This window comes from Cyphellophora attinorum (assembly GCF_001299255.1).
Source record: "Cyphellophora attinorum strain CBS 131958 chromosome Unknown Contig18, whole genome shotgun sequence".
In the NCBI taxonomy this organism is placed as follows: Eukaryota; Fungi; Ascomycota; class Eurotiomycetes; order Chaetothyriales; family Cyphellophoraceae; genus Cyphellophora; species Cyphellophora attinorum.
This window is the reverse complement of record NW_017253246.1, coordinates 228,918-246,254: the sequence shown is the minus strand read 5'-3', so window position 1 is coordinate 246,254 and position 17,337 is coordinate 228,918. Positions and strand designations below refer to the sequence as shown.

The 17,337-nt window shown below is 52.1% G+C and overlaps 6 protein-coding genes across 6 annotated transcripts; 3 read left to right on the top strand and 3 right to left on the bottom strand.

The window, feature by feature from the left end:
• Positions 1 to 308: 308 nt before the first annotated feature.
• On the bottom strand, positions 309 to 1,132 carry AB675_4181 (Phosphorylated carbohydrates phosphatase; the record flags this gene model as incomplete). Its single annotated transcript, XM_018144301.1, has 2 exons — positions 309 to 322; positions 373 to 1,132. The coding sequence occupies 2 exons, from the start codon at positions 1,130 to 1,132 to the stop codon at positions 309 to 311; spliced, it is 774 nt and encodes a 257-aa protein (XP_017998448.1).
• A 720-nt stretch (positions 1,133 to 1,852) lies between these two features.
• On the bottom strand, positions 1,853 to 2,368 carry AB675_4180 (Glutathione peroxidase 2; the record flags this gene model as incomplete). The annotated part of the gene is made up of 1 exon (XM_018144300.1): positions 1,853 to 2,368. The coding sequence occupies one exon, from the start codon at positions 2,366 to 2,368 to the stop codon at positions 1,853 to 1,855; it is 516 nt and encodes a 171-aa protein (XP_017998641.1).
• Positions 2,369 to 3,541: 1,173 nt separating this feature from the next.
• On the top strand, positions 3,542 to 4,049 carry AB675_4179 (uncharacterized protein; the record flags this gene model as incomplete). The annotated part of the gene is made up of 2 exons (XM_018144298.1): positions 3,542 to 3,581; positions 3,667 to 4,049. The coding sequence occupies 2 exons, from the start codon at positions 3,542 to 3,544 to the stop codon at positions 4,047 to 4,049; spliced, it is 423 nt and encodes a 140-aa protein (XP_017998555.1).
• Positions 4,050 to 5,038: 989 nt separating this feature from the next.
• AB675_4178 (Guanine nucleotide-binding protein alpha-2 subunit) lies at positions 5,039 to 6,222 on the bottom strand (the record flags this gene model as incomplete). Its single annotated transcript, XM_018144297.1, has 3 exons — positions 5,039 to 5,578; positions 5,634 to 6,043; positions 6,096 to 6,222. The coding sequence occupies 3 exons, from the start codon at positions 6,220 to 6,222 to the stop codon at positions 5,039 to 5,041; spliced, it is 1,077 nt and encodes a 358-aa protein (XP_017998590.1).
• A 3,943-nt stretch (positions 6,223 to 10,165) lies between these two features.
• Positions 10,166 to 10,954, top strand: AB675_4177 (uncharacterized protein; the record flags this gene model as incomplete). The annotated part of the gene is made up of 4 exons (XM_018144296.1): positions 10,166 to 10,273; positions 10,325 to 10,389; positions 10,440 to 10,533; positions 10,583 to 10,954. 4 exons carry the CDS (start codon positions 10,166 to 10,168, stop codon positions 10,952 to 10,954), a joined length of 639 nt encoding a protein of 212 aa, XP_017998504.1.
• Positions 10,955 to 13,742: 2,788 nt separating this feature from the next.
• Positions 13,743 to 17,060, top strand: AB675_4176 (WD repeat-containing protein 62; the record flags this gene model as incomplete). Its single annotated transcript, XM_018144295.1, has 1 exon — positions 13,743 to 17,060. The coding sequence occupies one exon, from the start codon at positions 13,743 to 13,745 to the stop codon at positions 17,058 to 17,060; it is 3,318 nt and encodes a 1,105-aa protein (XP_017998532.1).
• Positions 17,061 to 17,337: the final 277 nt, after the last annotated feature.

The following is a 17,337-nucleotide window of genomic DNA, read 5'->3' as shown; positions in this document are numbered from 1 at the left end:
GGACCAGAATATGACCATAATTAGAGCTCGAAGTAGAATTTATCCGCAGTAGCATCATCTAATGTTGGGAAGAATCGCCCATGATAGTCTAGTCGTCGTTGCCCAGCATTTGTCCAGGAGGACTTTGCACTATCTTGCAGCATTCACTCATGCTAAGTAATGCTTCATCATTCGTTCATTGGTAAGCTCATCGGAAAGTTTTAGTGAATCGATGTTGTGTGATACGTCGTTCCGGAACCGACAAAGGAGAGCACCTTCGACGGACTGGATGGCCAGTCTTTGATGCTTGGACGAAGTTGAGCTGAGCTCTACTTGGCCTCGACTAGTACAATGTCAGTAGGCTCGACAGACGCTGGATACTCCAGAGCTTACTCTTAGCCAGAAGCTCAGGGAACTCCTTCCAGTCGTACATGATCTGGTCGGCCTTGCAGTCGTTCTTGAGGGTCTTGGCCATCTGCTCCATTCTCTCCTTGCCGTCCTCGATACCGTAAACACCAACATAGCCGATGAAGGGAATACCAGCACGCATGGCCGCAGTAGCACCTGAACGAGAGTCCTCGACAGTGACGCACTCCTCAGGCTTGACACCGAGTTGCTCGCAGGCGAAGAGGTAGATCTTAGGATCAGGCTTGGAGGAAGGAGGGTTGAGGGATGTAGCAGCCGAGTAGACTTTGGCATCGGGGAAGAACTTATCCATGCCGACCTTCTTGAGAGATGCAACGACGCGAGGCTTGGCTGAGGTAGAGACGACGGCCATGGGGTAGCCCTGCTTCTCAAGCTTCTCGAGCTCAGCAGTGGCACCGGGGCACTCCGTACACTTCTCGGACAGCTTCTTGGTGACGTAGCCGACCTCCTTGTTGACGTACTCCTCGAGTTGCTCGGGTGGCATCTGGAAGTTGTGGATCTTCTGGAGGTTGACCATCATGCCACGGAAGTTCTGACCAACGAACTCCTCGAGGAGCTTGTCGACAGTGTAGCGTTCTGGCTTGCCATACTGCTCCAAGAGCTCGTTGGTGAGATCAGCGCAAGCCTCGAAGGCAAGACGCTCGGAGAGGCAGAGAGTATTATCGCAGTCAAGAAGAACGTACTTGACCTGCTTCATGTCAGTCGAGGAGGCGGTGAAGTATGTCATGATTCTGTTGAGGAAAACAAACCTTAGGCATGTTGACGGTAGTCTTAGAAGAAGTCTGTAGGTGTGATTTGTTCTGGAGCACTTGTAGGAGTGTCTGAATGTAGCGTAGAGGAGGCTTGAAGAATTGAGCAGTTTGGAAAGAAAAAGTTGTGAACACAAGAATAATTTAGCAACGCAGTTTCATCTCTTGAAGCAGAAGCAACAATTTAGCGGGGCATATCATTCGTACCTGCACTTCACGTGTATGCTGCCCCGCCAATAGGCATTGGGTATGACGTCAATCTTGAGATCTTGGGGGTGAGAAAGAGCGATTCACTGTCTGCTGCACATAAGTACTAGTAAACAGGCACTAAGATCGACTTGAGCGAGCAGGCAGTTGCAGTCAGCGCAAAGACTGGGAGTCGATACAGAATTAGATAGTTTCCAAATATTGACAGCCCGAGAGTATGGTGCCATTGCGTCCCGAAGCATACCTCAGCTTCTCGCAACATTACCTAGGAACGGGTCCCGCCCTGACCGCCTGATTAGGCATTTTGGCCCAGACTCGGTCCTCGCGAGAAAGTATTGGATCGTCGTAGCAGGAACTAGGGAAGAACGATATCCCATTATGGTGTCTATAGCATAAATATGCAGTCGCTCACTCGCGTCAGAGACTAGGCTGGCTCCTGGCAAGACTTCAGAATCTTCGTCGTCAATAGTGTGCTGTAGCAGCATTTGAGCTTACTGCTTCTTCGTCTTCTCGATCAGGGCAACGACGTCCTTCTCAATGGCTTCTGGCTTGCCCGTGCTTGCCCACCGATTGACGACCTTCCCGTCGCGGTCGATGAGGAACTTCTCGAAGTTCCACTTAATGCGCTGAAGGCCGAGAAGACCTGGCTTTTCGTTCTTCATCCAGGCATACACCGGCTCAGCTTTGTCACCGTTGACGTCCGTCTTGCCGAGCACCGGGAACGTCACGCCATAGTTGACCTGGCAAAACTCCTGGATTTGATCGTCGCTGCCCGGATCTTGGCCGCCGAATTGATTGCAGGGAAAGCCGAGGACGACAAAGTCATTGGGATATTTCTGTGAGACGCTCTTCCATACTGACTCTAAGCCCTTGAATTGAGGTGTGAAGCCGCATTTGGAGGCAGTGTTGACGACAAGTACGACCTTGCCTTTATGTTGCGCCAGTGGGTACTCTTGCCCCTTCTTGTCCTTAGGCGTGAAGTCGAAGAAAGTGGTGGCGGAGGCCATCGTCGCGAAAGAGGCGGATGTGTTGGTGAAACTTCGGGAGGCTTGTACGATGGAAGGCGGACGAGTGCTGGGATGAGGATTGCGAAATGCGCGACTGTGCTTCGTGCCGTTGAATGCGCTTGCGGAGAGTTTGTCGACTTTGATTGCTGTTCGGAAGATGGATCGCGATACTTGCATACCAGTGATTATGAGGTTGGAAGATATTTCCACGGGCCGGCGACGTAGAGTTCCGACGGATGTGAGTGGTCAGAGCACCGAGGCACAATTTTTCGGCTGGCCATTGATGGCGAAGAACGTTGCAGAAGATAACGAATATTGCGAGTCGTGAGCAAATGACGCACTCTACACTTTGGGCGCCACTGTGCACGACTCGCAAAATGATCGACACTATTTCTATGAATTGCATGTGCCTCGGCAGCGATTATGCAATTCTCTCTTTACGCGAATCAATTGATCCACACATCTATACCTACAAGACGCCCGGGATGGCACGGGAGAGGCTGTAAGTCTCCCCGCCTTGACTTGTCGACGGTGAGTTACAACATTTGGACTTCGCGTGCGCATCAGTCGTAGCCGCACGTGCAGTCCTGGAAGCCTGGTGGCCTGTCTGGTCGCATCGGAGAAACTATACCCTAGCGCCGGTGTGGATCCACCCTCAGCGTGAACCAACCCGTGACCTCAACACTGGACCAGCAGCGACTCACGGCTCTTCTTATTACTCCGAGCGACCTCTTGACAACAAGTGAAGATGCGCGTCTGCTGACGATGTCTTTGAGCCAGCATGTCTTGAGCTTCACGAACACAGGCTTTCGTCTTTTTGCTCAAAGGCCGATTCGTTCGATGAGCTCCGACCAGTAACTTTGGCCGACGCTCTCGAGCACTCACATCCAATATGTCCTGTGCGCGGGGTAAGTTTGGCTTTCGCGAGGCTTCCTATACGGATCATGCGATACATATCCGAGCGATCCAGGGCATCTGTTGGCGACAGTGATGAGTGCGCCCTTTATATAAGTAGGTGAGGACCGTGCAGGAGCCGCATACTGGGCGTTGCAATTTTTGGGCTCTGAGCCATATATTCGTATTTCCTCATCGGATCCTCTGCCATCTTCTGAAGTAAGGAAATTGTTGGTCGGCTTACCGATCTATCCAGCCAGGCCATCAGCATCCGCAGAAATGTCGGGTGCTTTCACCATGCCCCATGCCCTAACGGGAGGTAGGTGCTTCATCTCGTGGCGAAGTCTGGCATTTCGTTGCCGTGGCTCCTGAGACCCCGCTTGCGACGTGCTTACAGACTCCAGGTGCCGGCTACAAGGCCAACCCAACCTACGACAACTTCCTGCGCGAACACTCATCATTCTACCGCCGCCACAGCGCCGCCTCCGCCGCACAAGACGCCGATCGTCGCGCTTCGCAGGCCCAAGATCAGGCTGCCGCCGATGCTGCGCAAGCTACCGCTAACGTCGCCGCCGAGAACCAGCGTCGAGGCAGTATCCAGTCTGCTGGTGGCGGCGCTGCCGTTGCTAATCAGCGCAAAGGAAGCGTGGCTGTTGCCAGTGATAGTGACAGGAAGGACAGTGTATTCGGCATGGAAGCCACGGCTGGTGTCAGGATGGATGAGGGTCGCCGGCCTAGTACCAGTCTGGCCAGTGACTTGCTGCACAAGTTCAAGGGCAACAAGTGAGGCCAATTTGAAGGCATTGTGGGTTGGAGTTGAGCGTGCGCGAGCTCTGCTAGGAACGATTCAGGGAAGGCTTTCATGGGAGTGATTGGAAGTCGGAAAGAATGCGACGATTGGGCCCAAGCCTGAAACACAAGCCACGAAAATCTTGCCCATGGTTAGCGAGTCAGCTGAGCAACTGGTTTAGTTGGGCGATGGGCGAACATGGGGAGTCATTCATTACTACCTACTAATACATCGAATGCAATGACGAGTACGAACCCCGGGCATGAGTCGCGTGCTTTCTGGAGCAGCACTGACTTCTCGGACCATTCCTTCGTCATCTGACGCATGCCTTGCATGGCTCAGTGATCTTATGCCGCAGTGATCCACTTCACAACATTGCAGACACATGCTCTCCGCCACCCCGACAATCACAAAGGGCATCATCCGTACTCCTTCGCTCTACCCAGATGTTCTATCTGATGCATAGGCAGCGTTACGCCTGTCATGTTCGTCAATGCTGCTTTTCGTTGCCATTTGTGGCTGGTCTCGTGGATGAACACAGTATTCCGGATCTCTCCACAGTATGTCGTCAATGCTTCCGCTCAGTTATGTGCAGTGTCGTGGAAAGGTAGGAGTGCTTGCATCGATGCCGGCGTATTTTGTCAACTCGGAGTTACCACAAGAAAAAGATGGAAAGTCGTCAGCATCCGAGCTGGCTTTGTATGTAGATCAATCGCATCAAATCGAGCTCAATGTGCGGACTGATCGAAATGGCTCTCAAGGTTTCGGGTCGTCGAGTGCGCATAGTGTCTCGCGATGCCTCAATCTGGGTAGGCGCAGCGTGATCAGCTGGTTTGCGAGTTTGTTGCTGGGGTGTGCAGGTCGTGTCAAATCCAAAATGACACAAATGCAAACAGAACCACGGTGTCCGCAGTGTCGACTGGCAGAAAGACGCCGTATGAAACGCGCCTGAGACTCGGATGAATGCTTGCAAAGAGTTGTACACTTCACAGCACCAGTCTCTGTAGATTTTTCTGAATCAACATGTCCTGCACGTCGGCCATGGTAACTTTGAGAAGATTCGTGTCGGTGGCATTGGTGAAATTGATGTAGATCTCGCGGCTGCTGTTGCGATTGATTGCCTTAAATCGATTGGCAAAGTAAGTCTTTGCGGCTTCCTCATCCGCGTTGCCTCCTGTGTAGTCCGGAAAATGTGCTGATATGGGTGACTTCTTAATCTTCTCCCTGAAGAGATCGATTTTGTTGAGGAAAAGTATGATCGGCTTGTCCTTAAACCACTCACCATTGACCAGTGACTCGAACAACATGAATGCCTCGTGCATCTGATTGGCGTTCACATCTTCGACTAGGCATTGGTCGTATCCGGACAGAGCAGCCATGAACAGCAAACACTGGACGCCCTCGAAGCAGTGGATCCATTTCTTTCGCTCAGACCGCTGACCGCCAACGTCCATCATCCGGAAAGTCAGCTCTTTCAACTCGAAGACTGTTTCGGTGATGCCAGTGGTTCGGAGTCTGGCGTGGAGCTGAAGATCTCTAATCAGTACCATCACTACGAGCAATGACCTGCATGGTACTTACCATATCTTGGTTGCCTGGAATCCAATCTGGGTCGAACATGCGGTCGATATTGGCGAAGTAGAATGGAAGATTGTCGTTCAAGGCGTATTCGTGACTCTTAGAAACAGCTTTCTGAATGCCAGCATCTCTCCACAAACCAGTCATGGCGTCTCTTATGCGCATATCTCTGAATGCGTGCAAAGCGTCCACATCAGCTTCGGCTTCTTCGAGGACTTCGGCGTGCACCCGTGTTTTCTCGTCGGCGTATTCAATCCGCTCCTCCTGCATGATCTCGAGCAACACCCTGAAGGCGATAACCACGTTCGAGTAGATGACAGCCTTGATTTGGATCCTTTCGTCTTCTTGGAATCCACCACTGTAGAGGATTCTCATCTGCTTAATGATCGTTGATTTACCCGACTCGCCAGCACCTGGTATGATATGTCAGCAGACTTGGGGTGGACATGAACCAAAGCCGCGTACCTAGTAGGAGGATCTTGACGGTCTTGTTCTCCAATTTCCGATCATGTCGCAGCTGACGATCGATTTTTGCACTGCGCTGAGCGGCATCGCGATCGCCCTCATCGGGCTTGGATGATCCACAACCCATTGTGCCTCACAATTTTCTGGCGCAGTCTTTCTAGTAAAGTGCACCCGCTTGGACTGTCGGGACGATACACACGCTATGCGATCATGGCCGAGTGACTGAACGCGATACTCAGCTGACCGAGTCGCTCGGACGAGTTGCAGTTGTGGTCGGTGTCTTCGTTCTTGTTGGTAACGTAGCGTTCGGGGGTTGCTATGGCCGACAGGATTTTAGGCAAGTAGGAAGGCGATCGAACAAACGCGCTGACCCAATTCACACAGACTCAAACCTACGAGAAGACCTCCCCGACGTCAAGAGCACGGCCACGCAAGTTGGAAAGAAGATGATCTGGGGTCAGAAGGACGATAGGAGCTCTTCGGCCGTGGTACTCGAAATCGCAGGCTAGCGTAGGATGGAGCACTAGTACACTACTAGAGAATCAAGCTTTCTACGGGCACTACCTTCGTAGCCGCAGTTCTCTTTCCTCACGAACATCGATATTGCGAACAACAACTCATGCTGCCGGCGTCTCTGCTCCTTAGAGACCTCATCTTCATGATCGACGAGTCTCAAAAGATGCCTCTGCTTTGGCGTACGAGACTCTCTGCTGATCCATCATACCGGGTGCGGCTAGCCAGGTGGATCGGATATCGTGGTTCCTCTTGATTGAACTCACGGCCGCATCGCCTGTCAAACCAGAAGTCAATAATTAAGCACCGACAGATCCCTAACTTCGGTGGCGGGAGTGCTCCCCACAACGTCTAACACAACCTCTCCTCTTAGTTACTGTATACCATGAAGCCAGAGCCCACCTGGGCAGACATATCAGCAGAAGCAGAGAACTACTTATGCGAAAACGACAGCAAATCATTCACCTCGAAGCATGGCTCGTACTGACAATTTTGGGTCGCGGAATTCAGCGTTCGGATGATCAGGGGCCGTTCACTCCCAACGCACGTGTTACGCCCGGCTGGGCGCCCGAGTCCGAACCCCTTTTTCTTTGCGTTCCTCTACAGGTTCCGCATTATTGGCTGGGACCTGTATTCAGGCCACGCGAGCGATCTTCCGTTCTTTGATCTGCAAGAAATTGCCAATCGGGGCACCACGCGGGAACATCGAATACGAATAATTAGTACTTGACATCCATGGACGTTACACAAATACCCAGCCTCATCTCTGTTCGGAAGCCTGCACATACCCACGAACAGGTCTCAGCCATTGTCACAGATCCACTGATCGATCGACATGAGCTCGTGCATGCTCCAACTAAATGAAAGTCCATGGGGCTTGTCAACGCTAAGGTCAACCAGGCAAGAGCCACAAGCGTAGGGGGATTCTACGTCGAGGCAGGCGCTGAAGGTCGCAATTGAGCTGCTGATCGAGATGGGCTTGAGAGGAGCCTCACATCAGCGTCAGGTCGTAGGAACGATGCATCGTGGGGCGCCTTCCTAGGCCGAGCGCTGCAGAAATTCTCTGGCACGTCTGCTGCAGCGGGAGACATTGTTGCTAAAAATCGCACCCAGGACCTTTGTGTCATGGCGACTACAACGTGGATGACCTTTGTCCCAGATGTGCATACACAGCGACCCTCTGGCAGGCAATAAGTCTTGTCGAATGCAGCTTGTTATCATGGAAGGTTCTTGGGAATCCGCTCGTACGAGATGTCTAAGCCGCGTCTCATCCCGCATGCGACAGAACGACGCTGGGGGCGCTGTCTATGATCCAAGGCTCAACTCTGGCCTTGCAATGCTCACGATCGATCTTTTGGATGATCTGATCTACTTAGCCAATTCCTTTCGCTTCTAATTGCACTGGACAATTTGGACCTCTCAAATTTAGTCTAACATGGCGCGCGTCCTTCTGGCAAGAGTCAAATGAGTCTAGACATTCCCTGGGAAAGGGTTTCTGCCGTCTGGATTCGACGAAAATCAGGCAATTCTTGCTTTCGAGCTTGGCGAGGCTTGGGCAAAAATCCATCTGCTAATTGAAGTACAGCACGTTGCGTACACAGGATGTCACCATCAGACTCTAGGTCCTCTCAAACCAATGGAAGGAGCATGGAAGCAACGTTGTGCATAGGCCCGGTTTCGATCAATACATGAGTCATCCAAACCCCAGATTCTCCACGGCATTACGGACGTTAGTCATTCAACGTAAGCTCGTTTCATAACAACACCATGATCCAACTGATGTTGATGGTCATCCGAGTCAAGGCCGCAGGACACCGGTCGGAGAAGAGAAGTTCACGTCACCTAATCGTGTTGTACCTGGGCCAAGATCACTCTCTCTGAGCACGAAGCTGATACAGCACTCTTGTCCGATGCATAATGATTCTCAACCTACTGTGATCACTAAGGCTACTCTGCGAAGCTTGTACCGGAGCAACTCGCATGTCTGTCCAAGGCCAAGCACCTCTTGACATGCAAAAATCCTTGGCATGAGCTGCAGCCAAGCTCGCTGTCCTTGACCTGTGACGAACACAGCATTCCAGATCGATCTTGGCTTGCTAAGACTACGAATTGTCTGAGCAGAGCAGAGCAGGGACCTGCGCATGAACAATGCGAATCTGCGCAGGTCCAACTACGCTACCGAGGCTTCCAGAAGTGACGGCAGGTCTTTGGTCGCGATTCCAGAGTCCAGATGAACACAGACCTGGTACAAGTATATATATCACTGTCAAAGACATCAACTGCGTATGCGGAAGTTCTTTGCGAGCATTTGGTTGCTTGCCCTATCCAATGAGAATATTACCCGAGTCAGAGCATTGCGTGTATATTAGAAAGTCTGGAATTCGTCTCAATTAGGAGGGTGACTGGTCGCCAAGTTGATTTGCCAAGTTTCTGCAAACGAGCCAATTGCAATGCGGTTATGGGCTGCAAAATGTGGTTTAGCTGAGTTTGCATAGACCGACGGGCACGAGGCGGGGCAGTGATCATTGGATCTTGATCAGCCTTGCAGAAGATGGCGGGTGCGGCTCTCAAAAGTGCGTCGCCTGAGGCTGCACAAGTCAGGGCTTCCTGAGTCAGAGCGGTATCAGATCATGGCCCAACACAAATTATTGACACTAGTATCTGATGATGCCTTCTACTATGACGGAGGAGAACACCATACCACACCGCCAGGCAAGACTGGAAGTTACATGGACTTTGGCTCAACTAGTGTGGGACGCCGTGAGACACGATGAGCCAAAAAGATGTAGCCAGCCGGCAAAACGTTTTAGGCACTGGGATTGTGCATCCAGCGGACTTTCCCAGTGCTCATACAACAATGAAGGCTTGGACAAGGCTGTCGTAGGGAGTTCTCGAGTCGCACGACGAACGAGGCCGAAGTTGAGTCGACGTCATGGCAATATTACAAAGACTTTCGAGCATTACTATAGCGAGGCATGGCATGGGTGGTCCTGCAGACTGACTCGGCAAAGGCTGAGGCTAGGACTAATTCAGTAGGCGCCTTAAATGCGCACCGGGCGCTGAAACCGCTCGCAGTTCCGCAAGTCTGGGACTCACGGGATTCAGGGTCGTTAGGCTGCTTACTGTCCACAGCTGTCACCCTGGCTGGGCGGCTTGAAACTAAGGCTTAGTTGGGTAATCGAGCTATCAGCATGGGTGGTCGCTGGCGTGGATGCCGGCTTTCGAAGGTAAAAGGTTAAGCACGTCGCGAAAGCCATAGATCTCGTGCAGGGGTGTAAAGGCCAGGTCACAGTTGCTTGCAGAACACCCGCCCTGGCAAGCGACGCGCTTGAATGGATCAAAGCAAAACGCACGCCTTCATTCAAAGTCATATCTTATTAAGTCAACGTGTTGTCCTCGGACCCTTGATGATCACCATTATCCTTTCTTGATTCTGCAAGAATTCATTGAACGTCCAACATCAACCGTCGGTCGAGATTCACAACTACGTTCTACGATCTTAAGGACAGTGACCCTCGCCACCGCACATCGAATTCCCAATCGCCATCCCAGACGCCATGGACTTCACATTTAGTCCCTCACAGTCCCCGAGACAAAATACAGTCTACCCTTCCGGAAGATATTTCGATTCCACTTCAGAGAGCTCCAGCCCAGATTCGCCTCAAGTAAGCTCAGTCATACTTCAGAGTTAGGAAGTACACTGACAAATTTGCCAGAACGTAAATCAGATGCTCTTCAACGGCAGCTACGATATGTTCAACTACGGCACAACTCCATCGTCGTACTACCCGTCCGGCAACGCAAGATCGCTATCGAGTACACCGGATCAAGCACACTCGATGAGCGCGATCGCAGACGGCGTCGATCTGGAAGCACGTCCGGCTCGAGCACGAAGGAAAAGGACACCCTCACAAATATGCACCTGGTGAGTCCTCCTCAGCTTGACTACGGATAGTGTCCTAACGTGCTCTCAGCGCCGCCGAGCACAGAACAGAGCTTCACAGAGGGCATTCCGGGAGCGCAAAGAAAAGCACGTGAAGGGACTCGAGAATCAACTGGAAGACCTCCACGAAAAGCACCAAGACCTCCTTCAATCTTTCAGCCGCCAAGCCGGCGAAGTATCACGACTCAACTCGAGAATATCGGAACTCAATGCAGAGCTCAATGCCCTACGCTCATGTCAGGACCAATCATTCTCTGAGATGCTCATGCCCGAGAAGTTCGATAAATTCGACGCCTTTGCTGCGCACGACATGCTATATACAGGTCCCGAAAGCTACTTCGACAAGTCAGCAGCAGACCTGAATGCGGAGTTTGCGCTGCATTCATTCGAAGACTCATTGTGAACGGCCTTCTGCTACGGCTTACAGATTGCTTGTTTACATGCATTGGCGTTTGGGGGCAACACGGAAAGATACCATCAAACCTTCGCAGGTACGACTTGTTACGACATTTGGGTCAGGCTTTGTGAGCGAACTTGAGGAATAGTTGAGGGGGTCGAACACTGATAGGCGGCCATGTCGTGATGCTGGATTAAGCTGCAGCGATCGGAGGCACGAAAGTTTTGTTATACGGCTAATACGAGTTGAGGACGACGGCTTGGTGAACATTCGGCGATGACCAGGAGGTAGTATCGTAGAACGCATTCCATTGGAATCCATCCTGCGGATAGTGTACAAAAGATTGCGCCCATGAAATTTTTCACGAGCCTCGCTCCTCTGTGCACGTGTCAGAACTTCACCGCGGTCGCAGCCCCTCGCCCATACCAAAACTCCCCAGCGCCACCAAACGTGTTGCGGTGTGTGCCTTGCAAGGCCATCGTCCAACACGAAAGCAGACAATTGCTCGTTCCGAGTCTAATCCGCATCGGAGCCACTCTGGAGATTATTTCGTTCATCGGAAGCAACGACTCTAAGCGGAACGCGTGCCTGTCAGTACGTGTGGTGATTTGCACAACTTGGCTGCGTTCGGTTCGGCAAACCCATGTTCCCTATGGATTTCCGACCAGGATCGCAGGCTGTAAGCAGACACACGCTACATGCGCATCGACAATCATGTCAGCCATTTTGGCGAATACGGAGGATCCATTCTTCAGTGCCAACGGTCGACGATACAGCGAATCATGCGAAGGACATCCACTGCCGGAAAGGGTAGGTGGGTTGAGCTGCATGGGAAGTTTCGACAGGGTATGTTGGTGACATGGCGTGCATGAGTTTGATGGGCTCAAAGGACTATTGGATGAAGGCCCCCACCCAAGGAATGCCAACCCCTCCTCCTTCTGCGACTCATCTTGGCATGTCTTCCGCAAACGACCCATTTCTCGTGCTCTAGGATCGTCCCAAAGGTCAACACTGTGCTCGAGATGCCCGGGCAAGCAAGTATGAGAGCTCTAGAACTGGCCGTCGTGGTGTTGGAGATGACTTGTACGACCGAAACCCTTGGGATTCTAGCATGACCAGGCACCAGACACTATCGTCATCGTCATCTACCGGATGTCCCGTTTACCGGCCGGTGTTGAATGAATGTTGGTTGGCGTACCGGCGAACTATGGTAAACTTTGCTCCTATGCGCACAACGGATTCCAAATCCGCTAGTTCTGGTGGGCTACCACTGGCATGTGTCGATTGCCTTTCTGTTCCGCCGAAATCGTTGCACTGGCGGTACTTACCACTTTTACTTTTGCAGTTGTGCTTTTGTTGTACCCCTTACGTAGGTCAATTGACTGAGACTCGTCCAAGCGATGGCGCTGCTGAGGCGCACTACGGAAGCGCAAACCTCCAAGCGGTCGTGCCGTCTGCAAGGCGGTGGGATACCAGCCCTCTGGGTCAACTAGTCCACTTGCCCAAAGCAGCAACCAATTATGGATTCTTGGACCCCAACACCACACTGTATGAACGGCTGCGTTATGCACTGATCGCCTTGCAAGTGATGCTGGTAAAGTGGGAAATGCCAACGTGGCACACTGGGACGGGCGGAGGTGGACGGCTCTGCCCTCTTCAGGTATATCTCCTGCGAAGCGACCAGAATGCGGAAACGATCCGAAGTTCTACAGATAGAAGGTTAAGTTTTCGGCGGTTAGTGATTGCTTCTAGACGCTTTCAAGTCAGGATGATCACAGCGAGGGCTCGGATGAGAGCATCCGTGCTTGGCTCAAAGACACGTCGAAGGTGCTTCAGCACGTTTTGTGGCTGTCGTCCTTTCGTGTTCATCGCGAAGTAGGTTTTGGCCTGGATTGGAAGTTTTTGCAGGCACCCCACCACAGTCGGAAGAAGCGAGCCTCGCAGCAGAGCTGTGACACATCTGTCCGTATCTGGTAGGAGCTCGCTTTGTCATACCTGCTGCTCGCATAGGACTAGTCGTTTGCTGAATAAGGTCTAGCTTCTCGTCCCTTTGCCCTGCTCAAGTAATAGGTTCAAGCGCCATCACTCGCAGTCCCGCACCTCGTGGCATGAACCTCCCTGTCTAATAAGTCAGGTTTCCAGAAATCTATCAATCATCTTTCGAAACGCTCGGACACGAGCGGAGATCTTTCGCGGAACCGCCATTAGAATCTTCATATGCTGGCCTGGTCTGCCAGGTGCGTCTTCATTCCTACCGCCGTTGTCCGTTGACAATCATAGCCAAAAGTTTATCTTCTCGGCTGAAGTACTTTTGCCTTGGGTGATATGTTGCCCAGTGAGAGGCGCTGCATTCCCGACGGGTGGAACAGCGCCCTTCGCTCTCCATTCTGAGCGACTCGACCATGAACGAGCAGCATGGTCGGTGGCAAAAATCCCCGAACGATGTTCATCTTTGGGAGTCAGGGCGAACAGCGGCCTGATAAGATAAGATCCCCGACTCGGAACGTTGCTAGCGGAATGTTTACCGGCGAAAAAGAGCTGCCAAGGATTTTTCAGCCGAATGTGGTAAGATGTTTTGAGAAGGTAGGTACGCCGGAGTCATGAATTGCGGGACCGCATGCTAGGAATGCAGGTCCAAGGTCGTCAAGAACGACCTGCAACAACACATCGATCATTGTAGGACTCTATCCACTGAGATCCTGACTGCAGAGCGTGTTTCAGCTGCACAATACTAGTCCCCCTAGTGAGATGCAGGTCAACCGACAACCAATGTGTTCATGCGCGCAGTTGAAACATGGCAACCACACCATATAACCTTCGAAGGAGACTGAATGGAAACACCCCTACTCTTCGCTCGACCCCAACGGCTTCACCATCTAACCTGCGGTCCGGAACGCGCTCTCCTCGAAAGACTCAGCCACCGATTTCATTGCAACTGCAACATGTGATAGGAGCGACAACGACAAGCCCACCAGGGCTCGCTTCATGCGCCCTGAACAATACATACGCATATTGCGCTGGCTCTGTAGCCGTGCTCGCCGAAATCCAGGCGGATGGTGAAACGACGAAAAGGTATTACCGTGCGAGACCTACGACGACATCCATAAACCCTGGTGTATCACACTACAACGGCCTGACATCTACTTCTACGCGGCGACGGACTTCGTTGTACTCCTCGAACCAACCTAGAGAGGTAGACAAAAGCATTGGTTCGATTAGAGACCAGGGTGATGGTAGCCTGCAGACCTGGACCGCAAGGGAGCGGATCAAAACCATAAGCTGCGTCGCGTTGAGCAATGACGGTCGATGGCTCGCTGTTGGTGAATCTGGATACTCGCCACGAGTGCTACTCTACTCGCGGGAAGTGGATGCCTCTAGGGACATACCCACTTCCATTGTGTCTGACCACACAATCGGCGTTAGGTGCATTGCATTCAGTCCAGATGGCCGCTATCTGGCAACTCTGGGCAATTTGAATGACGGCTTCTTGTTCATTTGGACAATCAACCAGCGGACGGGTCAATTGAGTCTACATGCCGCGAACAAATGCACGACGAATATCTGCGATATGACCTGGTGCGGGCAAGCACTAATCACTGCTGGGACGCGTCATGTCAAAGCCTGGAATGTCAGCGAAAGCTCGGTTTCCACGCCAACTAAGAGGCCTCATCTTCGAGCATCTATTGGGAAGGATGCTCTGCAGCCGGGTGTTCAGACTCTGATTGGGCACAATGCACTGTTGGTCTCACTTGTGGACTGCACTTTCACGGCGATCGCCACAGTCGATACCCGAACAGTACTACTGGCTACGGATGCTGGCCATCTCTGCTTGTTCGAACCGGACAGATCAAGTGATGTACAGGTCCTCAAGGTGTACGACTGTGGCATCTCAACCATTGCGTGGCAGCCGTCAACACATAGGATCGTTCTGGGAGGCAGGTATGGTCTCATGTATGAAGATATCGAGCCCCTGCTGGCCGCCCTTCGCGCAAATGACGGCACTATAATGAACACGCGAGCCACAAAAAAGAAAGTCCGATCTTCAGCTGTCCGAATGTCACTCAGCCTGCATTATGGAAACTCGATAGGGATAGCAGCTGTGACGTGCTTGCCCAAACACACAGTCTGTCTGGATACCGACGGCAACCTGCAGACCGAAACTACTGATGAAGAATCCAGCCGCCCAACGGTCACCTTTGCTAGTCACAATGACCTGATTCTGGGAGTACGAAGACTGCCAGGTGGACACCGATTGGGATCATTCTATACATGGTCAAGACGAGGCGATATTAAGTTCTGGAATACTGGTGGCGATATGACTCACAGCATACGTGCTGATCCTGACCAAGTCGATGATGCTATGGAACACGATCTCAACGAGCTCCGAATCGCCAGATTAGTCCCCTCTAGCGATCAGTTCATTCTCGGAGACCGGATAGGAGTGCTCCAGCTTTACGACTTCACTACGGGAATGACCAGATGGGTCGGTCGTGCACACAGTGCCGAGGTTAATGATCTCGACATCCATGAAGGCACATCGCTCGTAGCAAGTTGCAGCCGCGACCGCACTGTCCAGCTGTTCTCTCTGACACCACATGGCTTACAGTTGATGCAAACTATGGACGACCACATTGGCGCCGTCAGCCGTGTGGCTTTTTCGAAAGACGGCGCAAGGCTACTGTCGTGTTCCGTTGATCGCACGATCATTGTGAGGGAATGCGCTAAGAAATCTGCGCACGATGGCGAAGCATCGGCGTATCTCTCGATGCGTGTGGTGACGCTGAAGAGCGCGCCGCTATCGATGGCCTTCACAGGGCGAGACTCGTTGCTTATCTCCACGAACGATCGGCATCTCGCGACCGTCGATCTGGTCTCTGGAATGATCGTGGAGACCACGAAGCTTACAGACCCAGAAAATGATGATACTGTCTCGCTCGGCACTATACATTTTAGTGCAAGAGGCGAGGCGGTGGATGAAACCATGGACATCGTTCTAGCCTGCTCGCCAACCGACAAGTCCATCAGGATATATGACGGGAAGAGATATGAGTTGATCACCAAGGAGTCTGGTCATACCGAGGGCGTTAGTGACCTGTGTCTAATTGAAGATTCCGACCCAGACTCTGGTACGATTACGAGAAGACTAGTATCCACTGGACTTGACGGAACAATCATGATCTGGAACGTTGCGAGAAACTCGTCATTGTTGCCGAGTTCAGCGTCTGATCGAATGCAGACACAAATTGTCGAACCATGTGATGGAGATGGTACTCCGTCCAAAGCACGTCCGTCAATGATGGCACCCCTGAGGAAGATACTGAGCAAGGTGGAAGTACTCGAGTTTGCGCAAGCGAGTGGACAGTCGTCCCCCAGCTCACCCCGATCACTGTCACCTCCACGACTAGCACGAAAACATTCGCACCTCAATGTTACTTGCATTACAGAAGAACCGATCAACAACGCGCTCGACAACACTTCGGACCGTGATAATGCTCGCAACGCTGCTGATGCGATGACATGCCCAGGTTCGCCAGACTCCCCGATGTCCTCATCGACACCCCAAAAGACGAGGTCTGCTCTGGGAGGCACGAGAAATGCGGAAGAATCAAAGCAACGACGCGCCAGATCACCTTCGCCGCAAAGGACCGGGGCCGTCTCCACTCCAACCACGCCGCACCGAGGCCAGGCCCAGGCTAATAACGCTCGCTTAAGAAGACCACCTTCAATACCCAACGATCTTCGCGAGCGAGCTTTGACTCAAAGGCGACGTAGTATGAGCCAAGCCAATGAATTCGGGGGCATCGGGATGGCTGCTGAGCAGGCCACGAGAATGCTTAAAGCTTTCAGAAAGAAGCTGGCGTCCAGCAAAGATGAAGTGGATCTTGATGATCTGGAAGTCGAACTCGAAGAAGTGGCGAAGCTTGTCAGGGAAAGGAAAGCCGGCCCACGACAGACAAAGTCATTGAATGGTACCTTGCGAAGGCCGAAGGGCCAACCTCTGGGACAGCCTACGGAGAGTGAAATGGGCGATCTCGCTGTCTTACTTGAACGAACAAACCTGGCTCAGCGTTCGCCGAAGATAAAACAAGAGCACGAGAGCATGAAGACATGAGTCAGCAATGACATGGGACTTGAGGGATACAGCAGCATCGCGACTTTGCTGATGAGGCCTCCACAGTATCAAACGGGATGCTTACGACGGAATGTGCTTGAGCCGGTATTGCTCGCACCGGTCCGTGGAAGGACCACTCGCGGGAAAACTCCTAGGAAAACGCTGCATTATTACGTTCTTGAAGAATCGGATCGACTCAGGTCCGAAGTGTTTTAATATAGTACATGCTGGACGAGGCTGCGCTGCCCCCAATGACCATCGTTCATGGTATGGCTAA